This window comes from Phaethon aethereus (genome assembly GCF_964289735.1).
Source record: "Phaethon aethereus genome assembly, chromosome: 11".
Classification (NCBI taxonomy): Eukaryota; Metazoa; Chordata; class Aves; order Phaethontiformes; family Phaethontidae; genus Phaethon; species Phaethon aethereus.
Genome location: NC_138587.1, coordinates 10876493 through 10899570, shown reverse-complemented (window position 1 = coordinate 10899570; position 23078 = coordinate 10876493). Strand labels below are relative to the sequence as shown.

General features: G+C 38.4%; 1 protein-coding gene across 1 annotated transcript in view; it reads left to right on the top strand.

Moving 5' to 3' along the window:
• PRKAR2A (protein kinase cAMP-dependent type II regulatory subunit alpha) overlaps positions 1-23078 on the top strand; it is a gene marked incomplete at its 3' end in the record, with an annotated part of 64556 nt that overhangs the window by 36425 nt on the left and 5053 nt on the right. The window contains exons 3-7 of the mRNA XM_082004864.1: positions 7990-8042; positions 9658-9741; positions 13492-13598; positions 18941-19094; positions 22249-22350. Of these exons, the coding sequence (XP_081860990.1) occupies positions 7990-8042; positions 9658-9741; positions 13492-13598; positions 18941-19094; positions 22249-22350 (500 nt within the window). The remainder of the gene's footprint in view (positions 1-7989; positions 8043-9657; positions 9742-13491; positions 13599-18940; positions 19095-22248; positions 22351-23078) is intronic.

Genomic DNA, 23078 nt, shown 5'->3' with positions numbered 1-23078 from the left:
TTATTGCAATGTATGCACAAATGTGAATTAAGACAACCTGTAGGCATTTTATTCAGTTATTTTTGCCAGTGTTTTATTCTATGAAGCAAAGTAGCCTCATGCCTTTATTATTGTTATTCTCCAGCACCTGGCTCTGTGAAGTGGGAGGGTATGACCCTTTAACCACTTGGGAGCATGTACAGTAGAAAGATAAGCTAAAGGACTTTGTATAACTCGTGCATAAAGGTGTTAAGTAGAAGTTGTGCCTCTATATAATTCAACAGCCAACTGCATAAAGCAAATACAATGATAAACAGCTGTTGGTTTAGTTTAAAAAAAAAAAAGAGACAAATGTCATGTTAATCTGGTTATACTAAAGAGGTGGAAGAGCCTATCCAGAGTCCTGCATTGGCACTTTTTTTTTTGTTTTAATTGCTCCTGAGTAGGAGGAGGATTTAAATAAAGATATACAGGCTGAGGATTGAAGTTTCCCTACAGTTCAGTAGATGCCTCTTACTTTGACAGGAAATGTCTTTGCATAATAGATCCCAGAAGCATGTTCTCAAGCTTGCTAAGGAGCCTTTGGTCTATTATTTGTCTAGTGCTGTCTGCTCCTGTGACGTGTGGGATGGCTGTGGCAAAGCAAGGCCTGTCAGTTGACTTGGGGCAGTTTCCAAGCTAGGTATTGTATGTTGCAGAAGGAGTTAAACAAAACAAAACACCAAACCCTGAACAAAGCCTACCTAGAAATAATAATTAAGTAGCAACGCATTGTATCATAGGTTAAAAGTGCTTTGTTTGTCTTTAAAATCTAGTTGAAACAGTATTGTCTGCATGTAATGCTCTCATTATATCTATGTAAAGATATAAATCTAAAAGAGACTGTGATTATTTACTTTGTGTTTATTCTAGGTCTTTCATAATGAAAGTTCTCATTTGCCCCTAGGGAAATGTAATTTTAAATACTTTGCCAAATCTTCCTGTAGTGGGAAAAATTTTTTAATTTGTGGCTGTATCATTTTAATGGCTGTTCTGCTGTAATGCATTGTCTAAACAGTTTTATTCTATATCTATCTAAAATATAGATATTCTATATCTATATTTTAGTTAAACACTTAAACCCAGATTTTTATTAATCTATATGAATTTAATAAAAATATTTCAAAAATGCATTCAGAATATATATAACAAATTGTATATGGAAATAGTTGGCAACCAATTGTCATAATATTAAAGGCCTTATTATATTGCCTGTACTTAGGCATCTTGGGAGAAAAGATGTGTGTGGATGCAGAGTTGGATTTCCTGCAAAGAAAAAAACCAACATTATCATAAAAGGTGGCATTTATAATTGATTATGCAGTCTGTTCTGAACTCATGACTGAAATGTAGTATGAAGTAGGAGTGTGTGACACTGGCATTACAGTTTTGTCACACGCTATTGTCACTGGAACTGTTGCATTTCTGTCTTGATGGAAAGAAAACAAGCTGGAGAAATCTGGTTTAGATAATACTACTGGGAGGTATGTGATTGTACTGAGGGAGGGGTTATCAAAGGTTTCTAACGGCAGGGATGTCAAGTACTGTAATACACCAAATTCTCTTAAATGCCCCAAGCTCCCTGGGCAAAAATGTCTATCCAGAATTGTGCCTTGGGGTAGCTTTGACCTAGAGTGGGTCCTTTCAACCTCTGCCTCTGACCTCAGTCTTACTACTTTATTTAAAGCAGTGGGCCTTGAGAAATATCAGAGATGGGCATTTTCAAGCTGAATTAGGGGTATTTTGGGTAAGCCAGGTGAACGTTTTCACCTGTGGCTGTGTATGTACAACAGTAGGGAGAGGCAATGCTGGCTTTTTGCAGAGCTGGGTGAAACACTGCAAGATTTTAGGGCTTTACAGGCTTATTGGTGTTTCATAGGCTTCTCTGCCTGACAAAATGATCTGCGCAGCTTTCCAGTCTGAGCAGGCTTTGCGACCACGTGCGGAGCTGTGCCTGAACCTGTAATCCTTGCTGGACTGAGCTGGTTTGGCAGAGCCGTGCCGAGTGACTTTGTATCTTCGTAGTTAATCTGTAACGCAGAATAACGCTGCCTGTGAGGGACTCAGTTGATTTTATTTTAATTCCCTTCATTTATTTTAAATGAAATCTGAAGCTGTTTCCAGAACTGAAAATCCATTCTTTTCCTTTGCCGCCTAAATTCATTATTTCTAAATATTTCTCAGCTGAAGAATCTTGCAGTTGATTCGACACATATGGGCACGTAAGTGGTTGTGTGTTTGAATATTCAGCATTGGTATTTTACAAAGATTTGAGGGGGCGTTGTTTGCTCAAGTTCCAGTCGTCGTAAATCGCGTCTCAGCTATGCCTCTTTGAGAATGAAGAATGAAGTCAGGAGGTGGTACTGCTGTGGGTACTCCTGCATCTGGGGATTTTTGTGTGGCACATGACGTAAAAAGAGAAAGACCAGTCTCTTAAGACCGAAGATCTGAGTTTTGGGCTGGTGCAATGACATTCTTTTTAACTAAAAATTTACAGTTGATTTCAGGCAGTTCTCATTAGTGAATTGAAGGCTGAAACAGCTGATTTTCCTGCAGATGGCTGAGCTGTTTTTCAGGTTTCAGTGTTGCTTTTCACTTTAACTGTCATAAATGTGAAAATTGTTTAGGTAGTGCAAATGAGTGCAGGTTCTGTTTCCCACTTGCTGGATTGAGGTACGAATCTGTTGTCTGTTTTGATGTGGTGAGATCTTTAACTGGGGGAAACAAAGTGCAATTTCTGAACCAAAAAGTTCTGAGCTATCCAGCAAGAGAAGTGAGAGGAGACTTGAAGTTGTTTTCCAAGTGCAGAAAATCATGTTCAGCTGTGCCAGCAAAGACCTATGTATAAGCTCTGCCTAAGCTTCCTAAGTTCATCTCAACTACATCGTTTTGGAAGTGCCTGCTTTAGCAACTCAGCTGTCGGAGGGAATGGTGAGCCACTGGAAGTGGTCACCTTTCCAGCTGGCATAGTGCTTCCAGAAGAGGCTGTGCATCTGTCCCTTGAGAGAGACTTTGAAGCTTAGGCAAACTCGAATGCAAAGAACGTCACCTTAAACATAGTGCAAGATTACTGATCTGAATAAATAACTGGAAAAGTTGTTCTGCAGTTACTACCCTGGGTGGGTTTTCATTAATGGGTCTCATAGGATCAACTGGAGGTAATGCATCCTTATAAGTAAAGACAAGTGAGTAGGATTTCACTCTGAAGTACAGAAGGTGCTATCCAAAATCGCAGAGAGAATATGACAGAGCATGCTTTTGCTACTTCTTCCAATAACAAGAGAAATATTAAGAATACATTCACCTTACATAAAACATAGAATGTTTGCATCCAGGACAAAAATTTTTCCATCTTTTGTGTGTGTCTGTGTCAGCCTCTTGGCTACTATTTTGGAAAAAAAAAAAAACAAAACCACCCCACAAAAAACCTACCACCAGTGATTTGTCAACTACCGGGATGATATGCATTTCTCAGGAAAGCTTTATTTGCTTATGGAAGCTACATGCTGAACTATTATGCAGATTTGCATAGAGTGCAAGGACTTTGATCACATATTTTGCAGAACAATATTATCTTGGGAGTGATTAAAACTTGCATAAACAAAGGTGGTGTTTGTACTGGCAAACTTTTCTTGTTACTTCTCATTCTCTCCCCACCCCTTGCTTCCCCCTCACCCATCCACTGCTTATGTCATTGCTGCAGCTAGAAAGATCTTTATTGCTTTCAGATGCTGTCACCTGCATAACAAAGCAGCGATTGAGTTGTATCATTCAGAAGTGTTAACAGATGTGCCTGTTCTTGAAAGCCAAAGAAGGTGCCATATGAGGAGAAAGCTAAACTAGCTGTAGAAGCTGCAGAAGCTAAGAGAGACTAAATGTAGATGGTAGCATAAAAGCCTGAATTTGTTTTTATCCCAAAACTTCTTAAAATTGAAAACTCTTTTTTTTTTTTTTTTTGTTCCAAAGCTATTTGAACTATGTGAGTAGATTTGGAAGGAAGCTTGGTATACATGGTATATGCTGATATAGCTGTAGTATTGGAAATACGTAATAGGGGCATGTGTCATACTTGGATATACTTTCACTGATGCACTCATGCTTCGACTTTGCTCAAGGGCAGAATTGTGCTGAAAATCTCACATAGGAAAGGTGTGATTTTTAGAAGTCACTTCAAATTATATCAAGATATTTGTGAGCTTTAGCTTGTACATTAAAAAAACATCTTGCCCAGGAGGGCAGTGCAACAGTGGAACAGGTTAGCCAGAGATGTGGAATCTTTGTGCAGGGAGGTTTCCAGGTCAGCCCCAATCTAGCATTGCAAATAGCCCCTCTTTAAGGGGTAGACTGGACTGGATGGCCTTCAGAGAGAGATCCCTTCCAACTGCTGTTTCAATGAGTCTGAAAAGATGCTACCAACACATTTCTTCAGGATAATCTTGTAAGAATAAGCTTGCCTTGGAGTACTTGTTTTACTGGGATACTGAAATAGTTAAAATGTTGATTCAGTTGTGTAAAATTGAAGGGCAAGTATGTTTTCACTCCATCAAGATGAAAGATCAAATGGCTTTTCACTGGGACTGGCTGTACTGTAACCTGCAAATGACTAACCTTCAGGAGTCCTGAAATCAATTTCTGTAGATCTCTGACAGGGGTTGGCAGAGTTTAGGGTAGTTACGGGGTTCTTCTCTGCCAGAAGAACAGAGAAGCGATGCTGTCTGAGCACAGATAACATGAAGCATACTGACAGTAAGACTGACACAGATCTTGACAGATAATATGTTCACCAGTACAGACTTCCACAAGTAATGCACAAATTAAAAATAGTGGAAAGAAAAATTGGACTTACTGTGACATAAACCACAGGATGGTGTTGACGTAATGTTTGCCTTTTCTTTGCATTAGTCATGTTTTAAAATATTTGGAAGATGCTGTTGGTTGTTATGAGTAGGCTGAAGAGCTTTCTGTGGGCTTTCCAGCATATCACAATAATAATTTAAGCTCGAGGTCAGAATTATATCACAATAATAATTTAAGCTTGAGGTCAGAATTAATCATTTTTGTCTCTCTACCCTTTTTTTAGCCGTCCCGCAACAGATATGTTGCGTTGTGTTGTAGCTCTGCCTGGAAGTAAATAAAGTCCTGTCAATCAGAGCTGTCAGTCGAAGTCCAAAATGTCTGCCCTACTGCTTCTACATGAAAAAAGAAATCCCAGCAGGAGGATGAAGAATGAAAAGTATAATGGGAAGGCTGTCTACATGACAGCATGGGAAGAAGTAGGATTTTTCTCACATTTTTGTTGTATTTCTGTGGTGCCCATTCACGGGCGCTGCAGAAGTGATTTCCATATGTAAGGAAAGGGCACTAAGTCCTAGTCTGTATCCTTGCCAGTCTTTATGAAGCTGTTTCACCCTTACTGGATAAAATGAAATAGGGGAGACTTTACATGTACAAATCTCAACCAAAGCCATTTGATACTACAGTTGCAGAGAGCTGTGTTGTTTTGATTGCTACATGTTTTAAGATAAGGTTTTGCACTAATGCTGTTGTCTTAGATGTGGTAATTATACTTGTTTTCCCAAGGAAATCTTGAAGAGAATTTCCTCAATTCCAAAGCATATTCTTAGCAATAGCTTCTCTGCAGTTGAGGGCAGGAACAAAATCTAATTTGCAGCTTAATATTGAAAATCTAAATGATAGAACCATATTATGAAGTACGATGATCTCTGAATTCATAGATACAAAGCTTGAATGTGCTTATATGCCAGGTACTTTCAGAAACGTACGTGACTGCATTTATAGTACGTACTATAGTGCATAATAGAGAATTGAACTCTAGTTACTGGTAAGATATGCTGGTTGTAAAGAATAAATATACTTCTTATCTCCAGTTTCACCATAATTTTTAAACCAAGAAGCCTTTCTTCTAAGAAAATGTTTCTTATTGGAAAATCCAAAGCTTTCACAGTAGATTTAAATCCGTACTGTAAAATGAAAGGAGGAGGAAAGCTTTCACACCGAAATGCTAATGATGTTCTCTTTGTTAGCGTCTTTGTATTGCATATTAAGTGGATTTTTGCCTATCAGTCCAAGTTCTGCAGCTTTGTAGGCATCTACCTTCCCATAATGCAGTCATCTTTGGACTGTGTGGTGGACTATACTTTTTTTTTCAGCGGGGGAAGAATACTGTTTATCCTTTGTCTGCCTTTGTCTGCCTTTGCATCTGCCCTAAATGTGTGTGGACCACTCTGTTAAACTAAAAGTCTGTGTGTGTTGTAGGTGCACTGTTAATATACCATTTTTGTGTTGTTAAATGGTGCCAACCAGAAGAGGCAGTGTGACACTGGGTTTATTGTGTGAGCAATAACTACTCTTTAAACACCTAATGATTATATGATTGGGTTTTTACATTGTGGTTTGATAAATGGAATGCTTGTGTTTGTATCCCAGTCCCTTCAGCCTCTCCAGGAAAAAAAGGAATTAAAATCTAATTTGCTAGGAAAGACCTGTACCTTTTAGGCAGGAAAAAAAAAAAGGCAAGTCTTCCCTAGCAAGTTATGCTGGACCTGCGCATTTTTTATAGTCCTTTTGAAAGCAGAATGGCAAGGTCAATAGTCCTGTATGCATTTCAAATTATTTGCAAGTTGCTGAATTCTAGGCCTTCTAGATATTTTTTTTTTTTAAATCTCCTTATTTTTATTTATACTTTCTAAGTCCATTCAGCAGTTAGATGTCACTGCAGTGAGCTTCTGGGCATTCTGCCAAGTCTTCAGTATTGTCAGGATGCTGGATGAAGTACAAAGGAAAATGCTTGTCTGTGTTTCCTTGTAGAATTTTACAAGTAGTATATAGCCTCAGAAGTAAGACCACCCTTACTAAAGTAAGAGCAGAACTAGGTGAAAAGAGGACTGACTCTCACTTTTTCTGACTATCTGTACAGCTAGTTAGAACCTAGAGTTCACTTTGACATGTAAGAACTGCAGATGTCCACGAATGAATAAGAAAGTCATATCTCTAGCCTTCTTATTGCTAGAGATACAGGCTTTTGGCAGCCAAAGATGTCTGTGTTTAGTATTGTAAAATTGTGTAACAGTGTAACTGTTAAGGTAAGTGAAACTAAACCTTTTCTGAAGTATTAAAACTGAAGAAAAATTATTTGAAATTTTAGAAGCTCACTATTATCATCACCTCTCTTAAAATTGATCCTGTAGTTATAATGACAGAGCCTTGTTCCTATGCACTACGGTGTATGATTTTCACAAATGTTCTCATCCTTTTAAAAAAAAAAAAAAACACTTTGTGTATTTTTTTAAAGTTGTTTTTATATCGCACTTTGACATTCATTTGATTCAAAGATATAGGAGCATATGAGTGGGGGGACTAAACGTTATTTTTTGTCATAGAATATATTGTGGTCAAGCTCACTTTTCATTTCCCAGGTTAATTTTTCTGTAAATGTGGTTTCTCTGTATTGAAAAAACCTCAAAATACAGATACTCGCTTGCAAATCTGACTTGAGGTGGGGTGAGTGCCACATGCCTCATTGTACTCTTTTTTTTTTTTTTAAAGTGTGTTTTGCTATATATGTTGCACTGCAAAGAACAAAACAATGTAGCTGCAGTATTTGTGCCCTGCATTTCAGGGAAGATGTTTGTAAATGAATCTGAATGGAGATTGCTATGCTTTCATGAGAATGGAAAGGAAATTTTTGTGTGTGTTTTGGAGTACTCACGAGGCAAGATTATTTTCTATTGTAAGTTACAGACTTTTTACAAGAGAGTTTGAGATCAGCCATGCTGTGCCTGCTCAGAGAATAGATAGGATTTAAGCCTCTGACACTATAATGACATAAACAAGAGTGATTTTGTTTTTCATGTAGGAAAATAAAATATAAAAGAAAAGAATTTAAACTTGATTTGATGTTCTCAAGTAATTGCTTCTTTTTACTAATTTCCCCTCTCTTTTTCTTCCAAGTTTGTGCTGAAGCTTTTAATCCAGACGAAGAGGAAGAAGATACAGAACAAAGGGTAAGAATGAGTGAATTACATCATGCATGGTTCTCCCTACAGTTTGACAGGCAGATGTCACTTTTCCCTGCCACTTGTGCATTTTGTTCCGGGAGGCTGTGTAGTATGCTGACATTGACAAACTGATATTGCTCTGAAATTTAGGGCCACTGTGTCTCATGCACTTTTTTAGTCACTATAGCTTTAGTGTAATTTTACTTCAAAGGACTCGAGAGCTGTACATAAGTCTACCACCTTAAAAATTTTGGATATTTTCCTAATTATCTTAAAGGCTTGCTGAGGCAATTCCTAGAGCATTGATGCTATTGTGAAGAATTAGTTAAGCTTTACCACAGCTGTTTCTTCATGAGTGCTTAAAATTCCTCACTTGCTTTTTACTGCCTTTCTTGTCAAAGCAGTTCTGCTTGGGTAGGAGAAATACTTTGTTGAAATATTTTGAGACTGTGCCCACCTGTTGTTCTGTTGTTTTTGAAACTTGGGAATTTCTAGGAATTGCAAATCCAGATACTGTAATTGTATTTCTTTAGAGATCCTTTTATATGAGCAAGTCCTGTAGCCTGGATGGTGAGGGTCAATGTTTTCTCTCTGGACTTCTGGTGTTCCTTTTTCAGATTCCATCTCTGGATACTTACACTTCTGCAATGAAAATCTAAGTCTAATTTAATTTCTGTTAAAAAAGAAGATACTTCATAAATAAGATACTATAAAAAGAAAAAATGACTAGGAGTGTGTCTGATCATCCAAATGTTTGTAAACCTGGGTCTCTTTATTCCATCAAAAGTCTTAATTCTTCTGACTGCTGACTCAATATCCAATTTTCTTTTCAAATAACAATCTGAGATCTGCTCAGTTTTGGACAATGAATGTTTGGACATGCCTGTTAATGTGACTGGTTTTTGGAACCCTTGTTATTCCAGAACTATAGTTAATGTGGTGAATGTGAGGTAATTTAATATTTTTATATATGATTTCATAATTAGCCCCAAACAAGCACATATAAAAACATTTTTATGACACACTGAGTGTTAGCTCCTTTAACCTGATGAGATGTGTATAATTGAAAAGAAGTACACCCCCCCCCCAACCTCTCAAACAGCAAAGCTTTTATTTAAGTAATTTTGGAAAAAATATGCTTTTTAGATATTATTACATGTAATATTACATATTACAATAGTTCTGTTATTACATGGGCTGAGGTACATATGTATCATATATCTTACAAACTACCTGTATGCCATCAATAATATAATGGGACTAATACAACCAGAGTTTAGAAAGAAAAGTGTTGACTTTTTCCTCTGTTCCAAATGCTCAAGCCTTGACTGTATCTCTAGCTAGGTTAGAAGGGAAAGGAAAAGGCATCCTCTTTTTTCTTGTCTTTCTTGACTGTTACTTCACATCTGTTAATTGTCAGCATAATATATTTCTTATGTCTCTTTCATTCTGTCTTGCATTGTATGTTTATATATAAATACTGTTTATGCAAACAACGAAAAAGAACTGTAGACTTTGTTAATCTCAAATTGTGTTCTGCTTTTTTAATCTGAAGCGAAGGTTCAGTCTGTAATCATATTTCTTTGTTGTTGTGACAGTTTTGTTTTACTTTGTTTTAAAGGTAGTTCATCCAAAAACTGATGAACAGCGATGCAGACTGCAGGAAGCGTGTAAAGATATCCTGCTCTTCAAAAACCTAGATCAGGTAATATAATTTTAAGGAAACCTTAACTGGAGTTCATGGTTTAACAGTATGAGTAATAGCATGATCCAGACACATGTTTGCATTGTGATAGTTCTTGATGTATTAATTATATGCAGGCTGGGCTGGGATGTGTTTGGAGATCAACAATCAATGAACAATATAAACAAACATATCAAATCAGTTACCATGATTTTCAGGTCCCCCTCCCTGCAAATTCAATTTTTTTTTCTCTTAGAGGAAAATTTTTCTTTTTCTTTTTTTTTCTTTTGCTTATCTTTCAATATTTGTTATTGGGTACCATTGAACCTGATTTCCTTTTTCCTAGGAAACCGTTTATAACTTTATGGACAATTTAACAAGGAAATTACTTACACAATTGTGATATTGAACGCTATCCACACTTGCAAGATTTCAGATTACTGCACCTTTTTCTTAAATGCCGATGTGTCATTAAATTTTCTGTAAATGAATGTAAAGTAATGTTTTTTAGGTTGTTCCTGTTCTTACTTGTCTTATTTTTATTGCTGAAGTTGGTTATTAATTACTCATTGCCACAGCATTGAGTTTTAACAATGAGTGTTTCCAGTGCTTGCACTGAGTAATCTTAATTGGTATGAATTTTTTTAATGAGGATCGTTGGATAGTTCAAGAGCAGACCTTTGGAGATACTCTGAACTAGCCTTGGAGAGGCTATAGAATAAATCCATCTCCTCTCTGGTCTGGTGTTCCCATGAAAACAGAACTGACAGCTCTACTACAGGTTGGGGAAGAATGAAAACTGTAACACCAGTGATGGTCCCTGCAGCTTTGTGGCTTGAATCACTGAGCTTTGCCTGAGATACGAAAGGATGGATGTGATAGCTTACAGTTTCAGAAACGCTGTTCAGCTTTCCTTGAAAGCCAGGAAATTCTTCCAGTTCTTGGTCGCTGTACAAACCCCAAGAGTCATTGAACTGCATTCTCAAAAATAATTGTTGAAAGCTTTTGATTGCAGCAGGCTTAAGGAATTGTCATTCTCTCAAAAAGTTTCCTTGAAAGCTGTCCTCTCCAAGGCTGGCCTTGCACTGTCTTGGATTCCTGTTGTTATTAAGCCTATTTACTTAATTTACTTAAATTGATGATTTACTTTTAAGAAATTTTAAAGAATCCTTTTGCAAGGAACCTGATTACATACAGTAAAAAAATTAAACCTATTTAAAGAACATTCAGCAGCTCAAGGTATATGTACAAAATGTGATCGCCATTCGAATTGAGTAGGCCAATTTTTTAGCTTCTAGCAAAATCACCCAGAGGCAAAAAATAATTTATTTAATTTTATCTAATAATTTAATTAACAATTTTATAAATTAAAGTATTTAATAAATTATTAAAAATGTAATAGGTTAAAATTATATTAAAAATCACTTTCTCGGCACAAATTTGTTTTTCAAAGTCGGCGTGGAAAAATATTGCTTCCTGCAAAAAGCTTTCTAAGAAGCTGAGGAGAGAAGTAATGGAAATGATCTTAACTGCAACTGTTACAGACTTGGGCTTTAAGATAGCACGTGGCTGAAAAAGATGACTGCAGTCCATACGTTGATTATAGTATGATAAAGGGCACTTAGCAGAGAGGGGAGAGCTTTCCTAGTAACGGGTATAAAGGGAGTATGGAACCTGCATCCTTTCACCCCTCCTCCTAATAATTTCTTTTTAACTCCCTGTGTATAATGTGACTGGTTTGGCAGGTTGGCTCTAGAATACCCACTGAAAGGCAGAATGAATGGCTGCTGCTTTTGCTCAGTCTATGTTGTCCTTTAATAATTGTGAGGAACACTGTCAAATTAAGGAAATTAATTAACAAATATGTTCTTTTGCTTCTGAACCTCTGAAGAATGTCATGTAAAACTGCTAAATACAAGCAAACAAACCCAACAGCAACAAAACTGCTTAAAGCCCTGTTAGGAGCAAATATGATTGTGTGACTCAAATGTCCTGGACAAATTCATCCCTTTTCCACTGGTTGCATTTAGGTGAGCTGTGCTGAATTTAGGCCCAGCGACTGAATGGCCCTTTTAGATGTCTTCACTTGCATGAATAGTTCCTGTAATACTTGGTATCAAACAGAAGGGAGCCAGTGTCCAGTGGGTCACTTCTAGCAAGGTTCATGTTAAACTTTGGACTAAAATCAGTTCAAATTGACACAGGGTTTAACCTTGGAGATTTTGAGCATCCCTAATGATAACCCTGTTTTATGTTTCAATATAAAGTGCTGGGGGAGTAGAGAACTCCTTTCCTGTTGAAAGCTCTGTATTACGTATCATGCATAGGCTCCACAGTGTCTTGTAAATGAGTTTGTAGAATCCTAGTTACAACTGAATTTTGTACTGAGTGCGAGCAATGACTGTTATCCAAGGCCCCTGAGCATGCTAGTACCCATATTTAAATCAAGAGGGCTTTTTACAGTTCAGAAATCTGATGTCCTTTTATTGACAGAAGAGCTCAGTGTTTTATTTACTTAAAATGATAAGTCTTTGCCTGTTTATCCTCCAAATAAAGCATTACTGAATTACAGTATTTTTAAAAAGCTTTTTAAAATCTGCATTGCTTGTTTTCTGACAACTGTTACTTAAATTCATGCTGTGAAACATGTGGTTAAAATAAATGGCTTTCATGCAATGATTTTTTGTTTAGTTTAAATATCAGGAGAGTTGTTAAAGACAAGAAAATAGGATTCTAGTGAAAAGATAGGCAATATTTTCAATGTAGTGGTGCCTACAGATGCTGCATTGTCTATTCCCAACTTAAGGAGCGCAGTAAATATTTCAAGTATATCTAGCAGCATAAAGACTAGTTTGCGTGTTCATGCAGTAAATTTTTAGCAACTCAGCTGTGATCTGCATCTTCAACTTTGCACATCGGGTCATTGAAAATGCAACAAAAGTCTATTGTTAATGGACTTTGGAATAAAAGTTGGTAAAGCGGCTCAGCATTGAGGCAAGGCTTTTACATGTTATCTTTCTTGGCTTTCACAGCTTTCCTGGCTGTGCTGCTGACAAAAAATGTTTAGTCATGGCTCATTAGAGGAATATAGCTTGAGTCTGCTGTGCAGACCAGCATTATACCATTTTCTGTATGTGCTCCCCATCTGTACATATCTGATCTTGTCTTGGGCTGGAATTGCAGGTTCTATAAAACACGGAGTATCTAGGGAAATAACTGTTTGTATAGAGTCTTGTTCAGTACAGTCCTGATCATGACTGGGGCTCTCGGATAATGACAGTACAAATAAGTTACTAATAAGTCGTGGTGCAGTTTCTACACATACACACATATAACGAAATATATGTACTATTGACATAAATCAATATGTATCCATCGCAGTGAAACTGTGTGAGATTATACCAAGTGAGAGCTTGCTGTACATGTGCGCTTTGGCACTGAAATGGTATGCATAAGTTAAGCCATTTGGACATTAATTTGAGAAATACCTCTTCTGTAATGGAAGTATCTAAAATATTTATGTTTGTCTGCATTATTGAACATATGTTAATAAACTGGAAACAAGTTAGGTGCTAGTGGAAGTCAACATTTAATTTCAGTATTACTTGTATTTGCATACAGTAAAAATAATGCAATGCATATTGCACTTCACTATCCAGATCAAGTCAGATGAACTTGCCCTTGTCCAGCAATAATGCGAAGATGTATTTTCTGAGAGGTTCTTTTTTTAATTTATCCCCTGCCACTGTCCCCCTCCTGTTTGTTTTATAGGAGCAGCTGTCTCAGGTCCTTGATGCCATGTTTGAGAGGAAGGTGAAACCTCAGGAACATGTGATTGACCAAGGTGATGATGGAGACAACTTCTATGTCGTTGAGCGGTAAGCAGCTGTGCCTTTGAAGTGTGGAACATGTTTCTTAGAAATGTCAGGAAATACTTAATGCAGGACAGTTTCTGAAGGAAACTTACTTTTTGCAGTCATTGCCTCTTCCTTTGATCTTTCCATTTTCCCCTTTAGGTCCCCAGTGACTTTTGGATTGTTTGCCCAGGAGCAGTCAGATTTGACAAAGGTGGACATTTCAAACCTGCGGGGTTGTAACACGTTCTGTGTGACTGTGTAAAAACTCAAATACCACTTTCTCTGAGGGAAGGGCCACAGCATGAGCTTGCCTATGATTTGTTCAGTTTAGCAGTTGTGTCAGTCACCATGTGCATAGCTTAAAACCAGCCATGTTACATACTGTCTCTAGACCAGGGTGTGTTTTCTTCTGAAGAAAGGAGGGGGAAAAGCAGCAAAAGAAAACATATGGTAAAGGGAGGGGTAGGAGGTTATTTTGAGGAAGGAGAATCCATGGTAGTGGCTAGCATGGAACAACTTGGACTTTGTCCAATTAGTTTTGATCACTGACTTCAGAGAGGCTTGTGTTTACTTTGCTTCTGTTAGTCATGTGATTTGTATTTGCAGAGTTTAAGGTGCCATTTTGCAATTCCTTCCATCAAGCAAATCCACATGATAATTTTGTGGATCATATGTATGTGCAACGGGCATAAAATAGATGTGTGTGCATGCACATTTTGAGTACCTTTTACCCTTTTGGAAGAAAATCTGGCTAATGTTACTTTTAATCACTGTATTTGAAGAAGAATTAAGGACACAGATTTATTTCCTTCTGTAAAACTGTAACATTAAAGAGAATATTACTTGACTGGATGATAAATGTCTGTTGGAACACCATCTTAGCAAACTACTTTTTTTGATGCACTGTTATCTTCCATATCACTGAGATAATGGTGCCATTAATACTGTATTAAATGCTTTGAAAGCAGTTCTTCAAGACAATGTGTTGCCTTTTGAATTGTCATTTATACTGTGTTTAAGGAATTTGCAAGAGAAGTTTTAGGTTAGAAGTTGTTCATTTTAAATGATCCTTGTTCACTTCAAGGACATTCCCCTTGTTGATTAGTGGAATTACAGAATATAAGGCTACCTCAAATACATTCTGACCATATGCCTGTTCCCTTGTCTTCTACCATACCATCCTATTAGCCTAACCCAGTGCTCTATTTCTATACTCACTTATCTCTCTCAACTGCTCTGTCTCAGACCAATCCCATGTGTTTTGGCTAGATAGGACAAGTTCCTTCTCTTGCCATGTTCACTGGGGAGATCACGCTGTCCCAGATAAGAGTAAGGTACTGCAGATCAGAACTTACGGGAGCCAGAGCCACCAGCTCTGCAAAGATGAGATGTATGCAGAGCAGTGATTCCTAATCTTGAGGAAACTTCAATTCAGTTTGGGAGCCTCTCAGAAATGTTAGATACCATCAGCCTATTTTAATTTGTTCTGTGTAAGGCTCTTACACAGACCTTTAGTAACTTTGTTGGCTCCTAAAAAGCTTTTCCTGCTATGAGTTTTAGCCTAAAATAAAGAAGTGAAATCAAACCTTATCTCTGATAGTCAGGTAAATGTTTTATGGTCTCTGTTCTACAGATGTAATGCTATTCCACAACGATTTTCCTCCGTCAAGAGATAGTTGGGTTGGAAGACTTCAAGTTTCTAAGTTTTTGTTTCGTTTTGCTCTCGAGGTATAATGCACCAGTAAAATAAATATATACACCAGTAAAATAAATATGATGCCAAAAATATATGGCAGAAAGGCTATACAGTGAGGAAAATTAAACTTGGTGTTGTCTAGTAACAGAGCATACCAGCCTTTGCGGTAAACACCAACTCGGCTGCAGCTCTTATGTGGACTATTCAGTTACTACAAAGAATTCTACGGTTGTGAATTTTCTGCCCCCCACTCCCTCTTTCCAGTCCTGCTCCCTTCCAGTCCTCCTCCACTTCCCACCCCCTCATATTTTTTCATGCAAAAGAATAACAGGATACTGGTGCATATGGAAAGCTACAATATTTCCACTTGCCTGCAAGTGTAAATTCAGAGGACTTTGGCTCTTTCAATGCATCAGCAGGCATGTCTTGTTACTCTAAGATAAGTCATTAATGCCTAAATATCCCTGAGGATTAGTTTCTTCCTGTCTGAATGAACAGTGACTTTGTGTTGCAGACGTAACTCTTTAGCTTCTTGTCTGCATAGAAAAACAGGCTTTCTGGCACAGGCCTGTTTTTTCTCCAAAGTCTTCTGGTTGTAATACTTCCTCACCAGATCACTGCTGTCTAAGCATCTTTTACCATGCACAGAGAGACAGCAGGCAGAATAGATGTAACTTTAGTGCTTACTGCATGGAAGGGAGAGCTAGGACGAATGTGTTGCATGGCTAAACATTAGTATGCTCATCACTGCTGAGGAGACATTTGATGAGTCTCTGCTGATTGACCAGTCATCAGTCAGAAGGGACAGCATTGGCCTCTGTTGCCTCTTGGAACAGACTGATCTACAATCTTGCTGAGTTGCGCTCTTCTGCTTTTCTGCTTTTTTTTCTTCTTGGAGTTCTGTATTTTTTCCTGTCACTGTTTTTCTCTTGAGTCCTTGAGCTCCTAACAATTACTGTCTCAACAATTAGAGTACAGTCTGTATTTTTATTCTTCTTATCTCTCAGGGCTTTAGCTCACGGACTGTCTCACAGCTCAGCAACAGTTCTCTCAGTGAAGCTGAGCCAAGATCACCCAGTGGTGCCTCACCAGTTTAGTCCTTGGGCCGCAGACAGCTGAATGCTTGGATGAAGGTTATGTGGCTTTAGTTATTTGGAAATAAATGGCACTAGTAAGTGACTTTCAAGCTGAGGGATGGGAAGAAGTGGTTGCATTTGCTTAAGGTGCTCACAGATGGCTCTTCTAGACCAAAAAAACCTCTGAAGATTGCCTCTGGTGCCTCTCAGAGAATCGTTAAATAGATATTGGACATTTCAAGAATTAGTGAAACTTTACATCAACACTAATTCCTATTTAGTTTACTGTTAGCACTCGTCGAAGTGTCTGGTAAGGATGTTATGCAGTCTTCATGGACCTAGCTTCCTCCTTTAGCTTTCTGGGTGACAAAGAGAGACTAAATTTTTTGGATCTTCTGACATGTCTGAATCTGGCCCATCTACTATTGATCCAGTAGCCAAACTTTTCTCTGGGTCTGAAAGGGTTTAAAACAGTAGACTGTCAAATCATTGTGCAAAGCTTCCTCACTTTGATGTATTTTGTTTGTTTGATGCATGTAATGTCCACTTTGTGGAATCTCCTACAAATGAAGCTGGCATAAATCTGTCCTGTATTATATTATTTTTTAGATGCAGCAGAACTCAAAGGTAACTAACAAACCCAGGGCTGTCCATCAGTAATCCTGAAAGACTTTCTGCTGTGTTAATACTAGGCAGGTCTTGCCAGTGGATCTGTTCCCATACTTGCGTACCGTGAGAAGTTTCACCTACTGCTGTTTCTGGTGATCCTTTTTTTTTTTTCCCCCCCCCTTACGTGACTAATGATGTTCTGGGAGGTAATACCATTCCTTCTGACACAGATCCAAACTCATGGGGAAAATTATATGCATGCTCAGCTGCTTATAGCCAGGAAGGTGTTCCCTACCTGCTTTTCTCCAGGGCAGGATATATTTATTGTAAAGTCTTTTAGACGAGTGTCTAGTCCCTGAATAATTTCTGGTGCCATAGCCAAGAATTAAGCAAGCCTAGTCAAGCTATATTTTTAAATTATTTTTTTTAAAGCTTGAAGCATAAGACAGTCCTGAGGGTGTTACAGACACTTGTTTGACTTTTAAAGGGCTACCTTTCTGTGTACAGCATAGAAATATTTCTATGCTGTTCTTCATATGCAGCTGCTCTGGTACAGTTTGATCCAGATTTGTGTCTTAAGCTTTGACTCACTGGACTGGTACATGCATCTTTGACAGAGTAGTCTTTTGATTCTTGGCAGATTCTGGGATACTGTTCCCTTAAGTTTGTGATAATGTAGGAAGTGTGCCTCTTGGAGTACAGGGTGAGGAGGCCTTTCCAATTTAAGCAGGTTACAGGTCCCTATGAACAAAGTGCAAGGAGGCTTCTGGTACTTGAACAGTTTCTTCTCTGTTCAGAGATCCTGGCTAGATGTCAGCTGTATTAGAAAGCTTTCCTGTTTCTAGAAGTGAGCTATAACAATAAAAAAAAGGAATTAAAAACCTTACAGCTCAACCACTTTAATTTGAAGCTAGTGTGACTAGAGCGGAACCCGTAATGTTCTGCAAAGCTGCTGGAAGTTACTTGCCCATGCTTCTTAAGCTTGTGCATGCTACAGTGTCACCTCAGTGCACAGAGCTTTGACAGTCGAACAGATGCTCTTCCAGTTCAAACATCACATGCTATAATCTGCATTCTTCAGTAGCCACACCTCCATGAAAATGGTGATAAAATCGGTTGGCTCAGCTGTCAGCGTGTTTGGAGTTGCAGCATTGGTGTGAAGCTGAACTGAGTGATAAAAGTTTTGGTCATAAGGGAGCTATTAGAAAAATACCAGGTGTGAAATGGTTGCCTCTGGAGATCTCTGTGCTACAGTGTAAAGATATGGTGTGGATGACATTCCTGAACTAGCTTTAAGTCCTCCAGCTTGAGGATCAGTATGTGCTGCTCATAGTAAAACTGAAAAAGTCACTCAGTATCTTAGGTGTGTAAAGAAGGGCCCTTTCTCTGATCTTTGTGCTTCTACAGCATCACTGTTGTCCATACAAGAGCTGGATAGTTTGAATCTAGCATGGTCATATGCAGCTACAAGCTACAATTGCATCTTGGGGTTATGATATAGACATACCCTTAAGCTGGAGTTGAGGCAAAACCACAGGAGCAGCTGGGTGGCTGGACTGAATGTATCCCAAAGGTACTGCAGCAATGCTGTCACTGAGAAAACAGGTATATGTGGATCCAAGTCACTCTAAAGAGGCATCACTGGATAACATGCATGCTGTGAAGAGACAAATACTGTTAAAGACAAAACTACCTATCATCCTGACCAGAACACTTGCAATAGCAATGTCAAAATACTATGCAGGGGAAACCAAGTAGGTCCTGCCCAGATCTGTCAGGAGTGAAATGCTTTATTAAGAGAGAATTACTGTGAAAATAGTGTAGATGGAAGCAGCTTCGTATCAGGCAGTTGGAAAGCTCAATAAAGCATGTTCCATCTCATTCAGCAATATGAGGACTATTTGTGTAACAGCAAAAAGCTGTTTTTATTATCTGTACTAGAATGTTGTCTAATAAAAAGCATCTATTCCATTGTTTTTCAGGGGATTGTATGATATTGTTGTAGCAAAAGACAACCAGTCACGCTGTGTGGGCCGGTATGATAATCACGGCAGTTTTGGGGAACTGGCATTGATGTACAACACTCCTAGAGCTGCCACCATTGTTGCCACAACAGAAGGAGCCCTTTGGGGACTGGTAAGGAAAGGAGGTTGCTCTCGTATGCTTAATATTTTAAACACTAACTCACCATGTCCAGTGCTTCTCTTGGTATGGCTCCTTGTGCTAATAGCGATTTTATCGTGATCTGTTATCTCACTTCCTGGCATAAGAGATCCATTGTGCAAATCTTTCTGGCCACCCTTCTAGAACAACTTGTCTGTAAAAACTGTATCACTAGTTTTATCTGTTCCTTTATTATTTTGCATTTGCTGTAATTGTGGCTTTTGCTGGCGGGGAAGGAAGACCCTGGTTTTGTTTTCATCCCGCAGAGGACAGTGGAAACATTAATGCACATATTTTATGGGAGGGGGAAACTACGTAAATTACGTTATTTTCAATTCAACTTCCTACCGTTTTGTCTGCTTTAAGGGGAATGGGAAGGTGTTAAATATCTTCTTGAGGATGTCAGTAATTTGAGGAATTAGGAAAACTGCCCAAAGCTTTGTTTTCCTTCAAAATAAACTGTCATGATGTTTCTGGTCTCTCTGTTTTACCCTGAAGAAGAGTTCTCAGGTCAGCATGACTTGTGAGATACCAAGCTAAATGATGGTGTTACTTTGTCTCTAGCCTGGCAGTGTTGAACATGAAGCTGTAGACATTAGTTTCCTTTTTTAGTTCTTTGTACTATTTGGATAGGGTTATTTTCACAGCACACCCTTACTCATCTGTGAGGGCTCACATAATAAGCGGATTGTGCGATCAACGAAGCCTTTGAAGCCAGAAGTGTTGTACACTTTATGTGTGCGCTGGGCCCTTGGCAACTATCTCTGGGGGTTGACCACGTGTTGTGACCTTGATTATAGGACTGATAAGCTGCTACACACAATGTGCTAATGCCGTCTCAGCACTTGCTGAGGGATCGGACTTCTGGCTTTGCTTTTCTTTGTGAGCTGAAAGAAAAGATTTTAGGTAAACCAGCCAGGGAGTAATGTCAGAATCTAGTTTGTTGAACAAGACAGAACAAAGCAGCTACCTACAAACTGAGCTCATTCATAAAAGGAAGAAAATAAGAGATGATTCTTTGTTCCAGTTTGCCTTTGAAAAGAACTGCACAAATTGGGCTAATTTTGGGTTTGTTTTTTCTGTGATTACATTCACTTAATTAATAAGGTGTAGCTGAAGGGCGACCTTTTGATCTGTGATGTAGATATTTTATTAACTAAGGCTGCATTTTCCTGCCTAAAACTCTGGTTAATTCTTCCAGTAATTCTGACCTTGCTGTATTGTACTGTATTATTTTGTGCCTGATGTAATTTAAACATATTTTTATTAGTCTGCAGAAGTCATTGCTAAAGCGCATGGGTTATCTGCAGTTTAGGAGATGTGGATGACTCCTGCTACATTGCAGACTTAGGCCAACAAAAGCCTGGAAGGCTCAGGCACAAAGCAGTTATCAAATGCGGGTCTCGTCTGGAGCAGAGAAATGTCCTCAGCCTTTGCTACTGAACGTGCCTGGGGAAAACCTCACAATCACGGATGCTTCCTTTGCGGCTCTGCCTTTTTTGTTCAAATGCTGCTGCTTCTCCTTCCTCACTGATATTCTCAAACCAATGAATTCTGAAATTTTTTTTAATGCTTTGGCAATTCCCCTGACTGTTTCTGCACCATTCTGCTTCTCCAGGAGAGATTTCTACCAATGAAGAATTTCTTTAAAAAAATAAAACTAAAACAGTTCCTCATGCTTTATCATCTCTTGTTCTCCTTTGGATAACAGGAATACCATTCTTCCCTTCATCTTTTACCTCCTTCAACTTTTATATTTCACTAGTGTCACCTGTATCAGTCATTGTTTCAAGTTGCAAGTATTTGCAGCCTGCATCCCATAAAACTGTTCTCTTACTTGAAAGTAACTCTTCACCTCAAAATATCTCTGCTAAGGTATCACTTGATATTTTCAGAAAATGAGATCCAGAAGAATGGCTCTCAGGGCTTTGGATGTTTCTGCTAATTGTGGTGTATGTAAACATAAAAGATTTTTTTTTTTTTTGGTACCATTTTCCAAACCAAATTTCTGCTCCTTTCCTCTGACTTTTTGCTTTTGCTTTTTACACTTACGGCCTCATGTTGTGTAAGGTAAACTCTGCAACTCTCACTCTGTTCATAATGTAGTGTTGATCCTAACAGGGACCATGGGTGATCTTGTAACGCAAACAGTAACAAAAATACCTGGTGGCAAGTGCCCTTCCCCTTAGCCTGGACGTGCTGTTTAGTTTCGGCTCTCTTGTGACCTTTCTCATCGGTGTTTGCCAGTAGTTGAGCCCTGCCTTTTCTGCGTGGAAATAAAAAGCATTTCATTCAGATCTCTGACAATGAACTCTCAAATATGTCTGCCGTTGCAGGTGCCGAGGCAGGGGCTTGGCTAACTGGGCGAGCTTGCCTTCGCTCGGGCACACAGTGCCGCCCCGTGGCCACGGAGCCTGCTCATCGTTAGCTGCTGCCTGGGGACAACAGCAGAGCAAGGAGGGATGGCAGGGAATCTTGCTCAATATTTGGGCTTCATAAAACAAACCAAACAATTTTTCCATCAGGAAGGTGCTTATGGTACACGTGGACAGCTGGCAATTAGGAAGTAGTCATTGTAAAAAGCTGCCTCTCGGATCCTAAAAGGTAGACGGGTGAATCGAGCCTGTTGCTCTTCATACTCTGTCCCTGATCTGTTTGAGATCAGTATAAATCTCCAGCTTGAGTCACAGATTTCAAAAGTAGATAAGAATCAAACTGAGACTTAATCCCGCAGTTGCCTTAACAAATAAGTGTTGGAAATGCCAATTCAGTGACTTCAGCTAAGAAGAGCGTAACTTCTTCCTTGTATGTGGAAGCATGAAAGATATATTAACAAATGGCCAAGCAAAACCCAAAAACTCAACCCTGAAAAACAGTACAAGATAGACTAAAAAAGTTATTCTTAAATGCTTCTCTTAGGACCAGGTCTTATAGCTTGCTGTTTTTCAATCTGTTATTGCAGCAAGTACTCTCATAAGAGCTGTTGTGATGGATATGGTATAATTTTAACAGCTGGCTTCTCAAACCCAGTGTTTGTTGCAAATACTAGTTCATGATTGTCAGTTCTTTAAATGGGGAGCGTTTTAGTCAAGAGGAATAATATATTTCTCTGTGCTGTTTCTTGCAGGATCGAGTAACGTTCAGAAGAATTATATTGAAAAACAATGCAAAGAAGAGGAAGACGTATGAATTATTTATTGAATCTGTGCCCCTTCTTAAATCCTTGGAGGTAAAGCCTCTCGGAGACATCTGCATCAAATTCTTGTATTAGCGTATTAGCATATTAGCTCCACAGTCACTGTTTCTACTATATCAGAAATCTGTGTCATTTTTGCTTAGAACAAAATTTTAAGACTTGCTTTGGTATCACGTGTACTGTACAACTTAATTTGCATTGTTGAAGTTGTATAATGTTTTTTTTTCATATCCTTTGTTCACAGTAAGCTATTTGCTGATTTTTATCTTGGTTTGTGTAAAGGTTAAAAAAAAAAATCACAAAACATCACAAAACAAAAACCATCTATAAATACGTCAGAGGACAGGTATTAAAGTGAAAATTGGAAGTCAGGGCTGTGTTTCCCTTTGAGGGTATGATATTGAAGTAATGATACAATTGCTGGGATATGTGGTGTTTGTCAGCCATGAATGACTTTAAATTTGAGACAAAGATGTGGGCTGTCGTAGGTCTTGCTTTAACCTTAACTGATATTCAGGAGGTAAACTAAGAATAAGCCAAAGGGAAGCACTGCTGCCTGGGAATAAAATGACCAGGAAAAGCAGGCAGATGTCATGTTGATTTGTGTGGTGTGTGACTTTAGGAACAGTGTGTAAATTGTCACTTCTAAGCTATTGATTCAGCTTGTATCTTTAGAAGGCTTTTGGAGCCATGCCAAACTGCCTTGAAATGAGTATGCGTCTGTCTTTGCCTTACACTGTAGCTTAGCTTTTCTTTGTTTT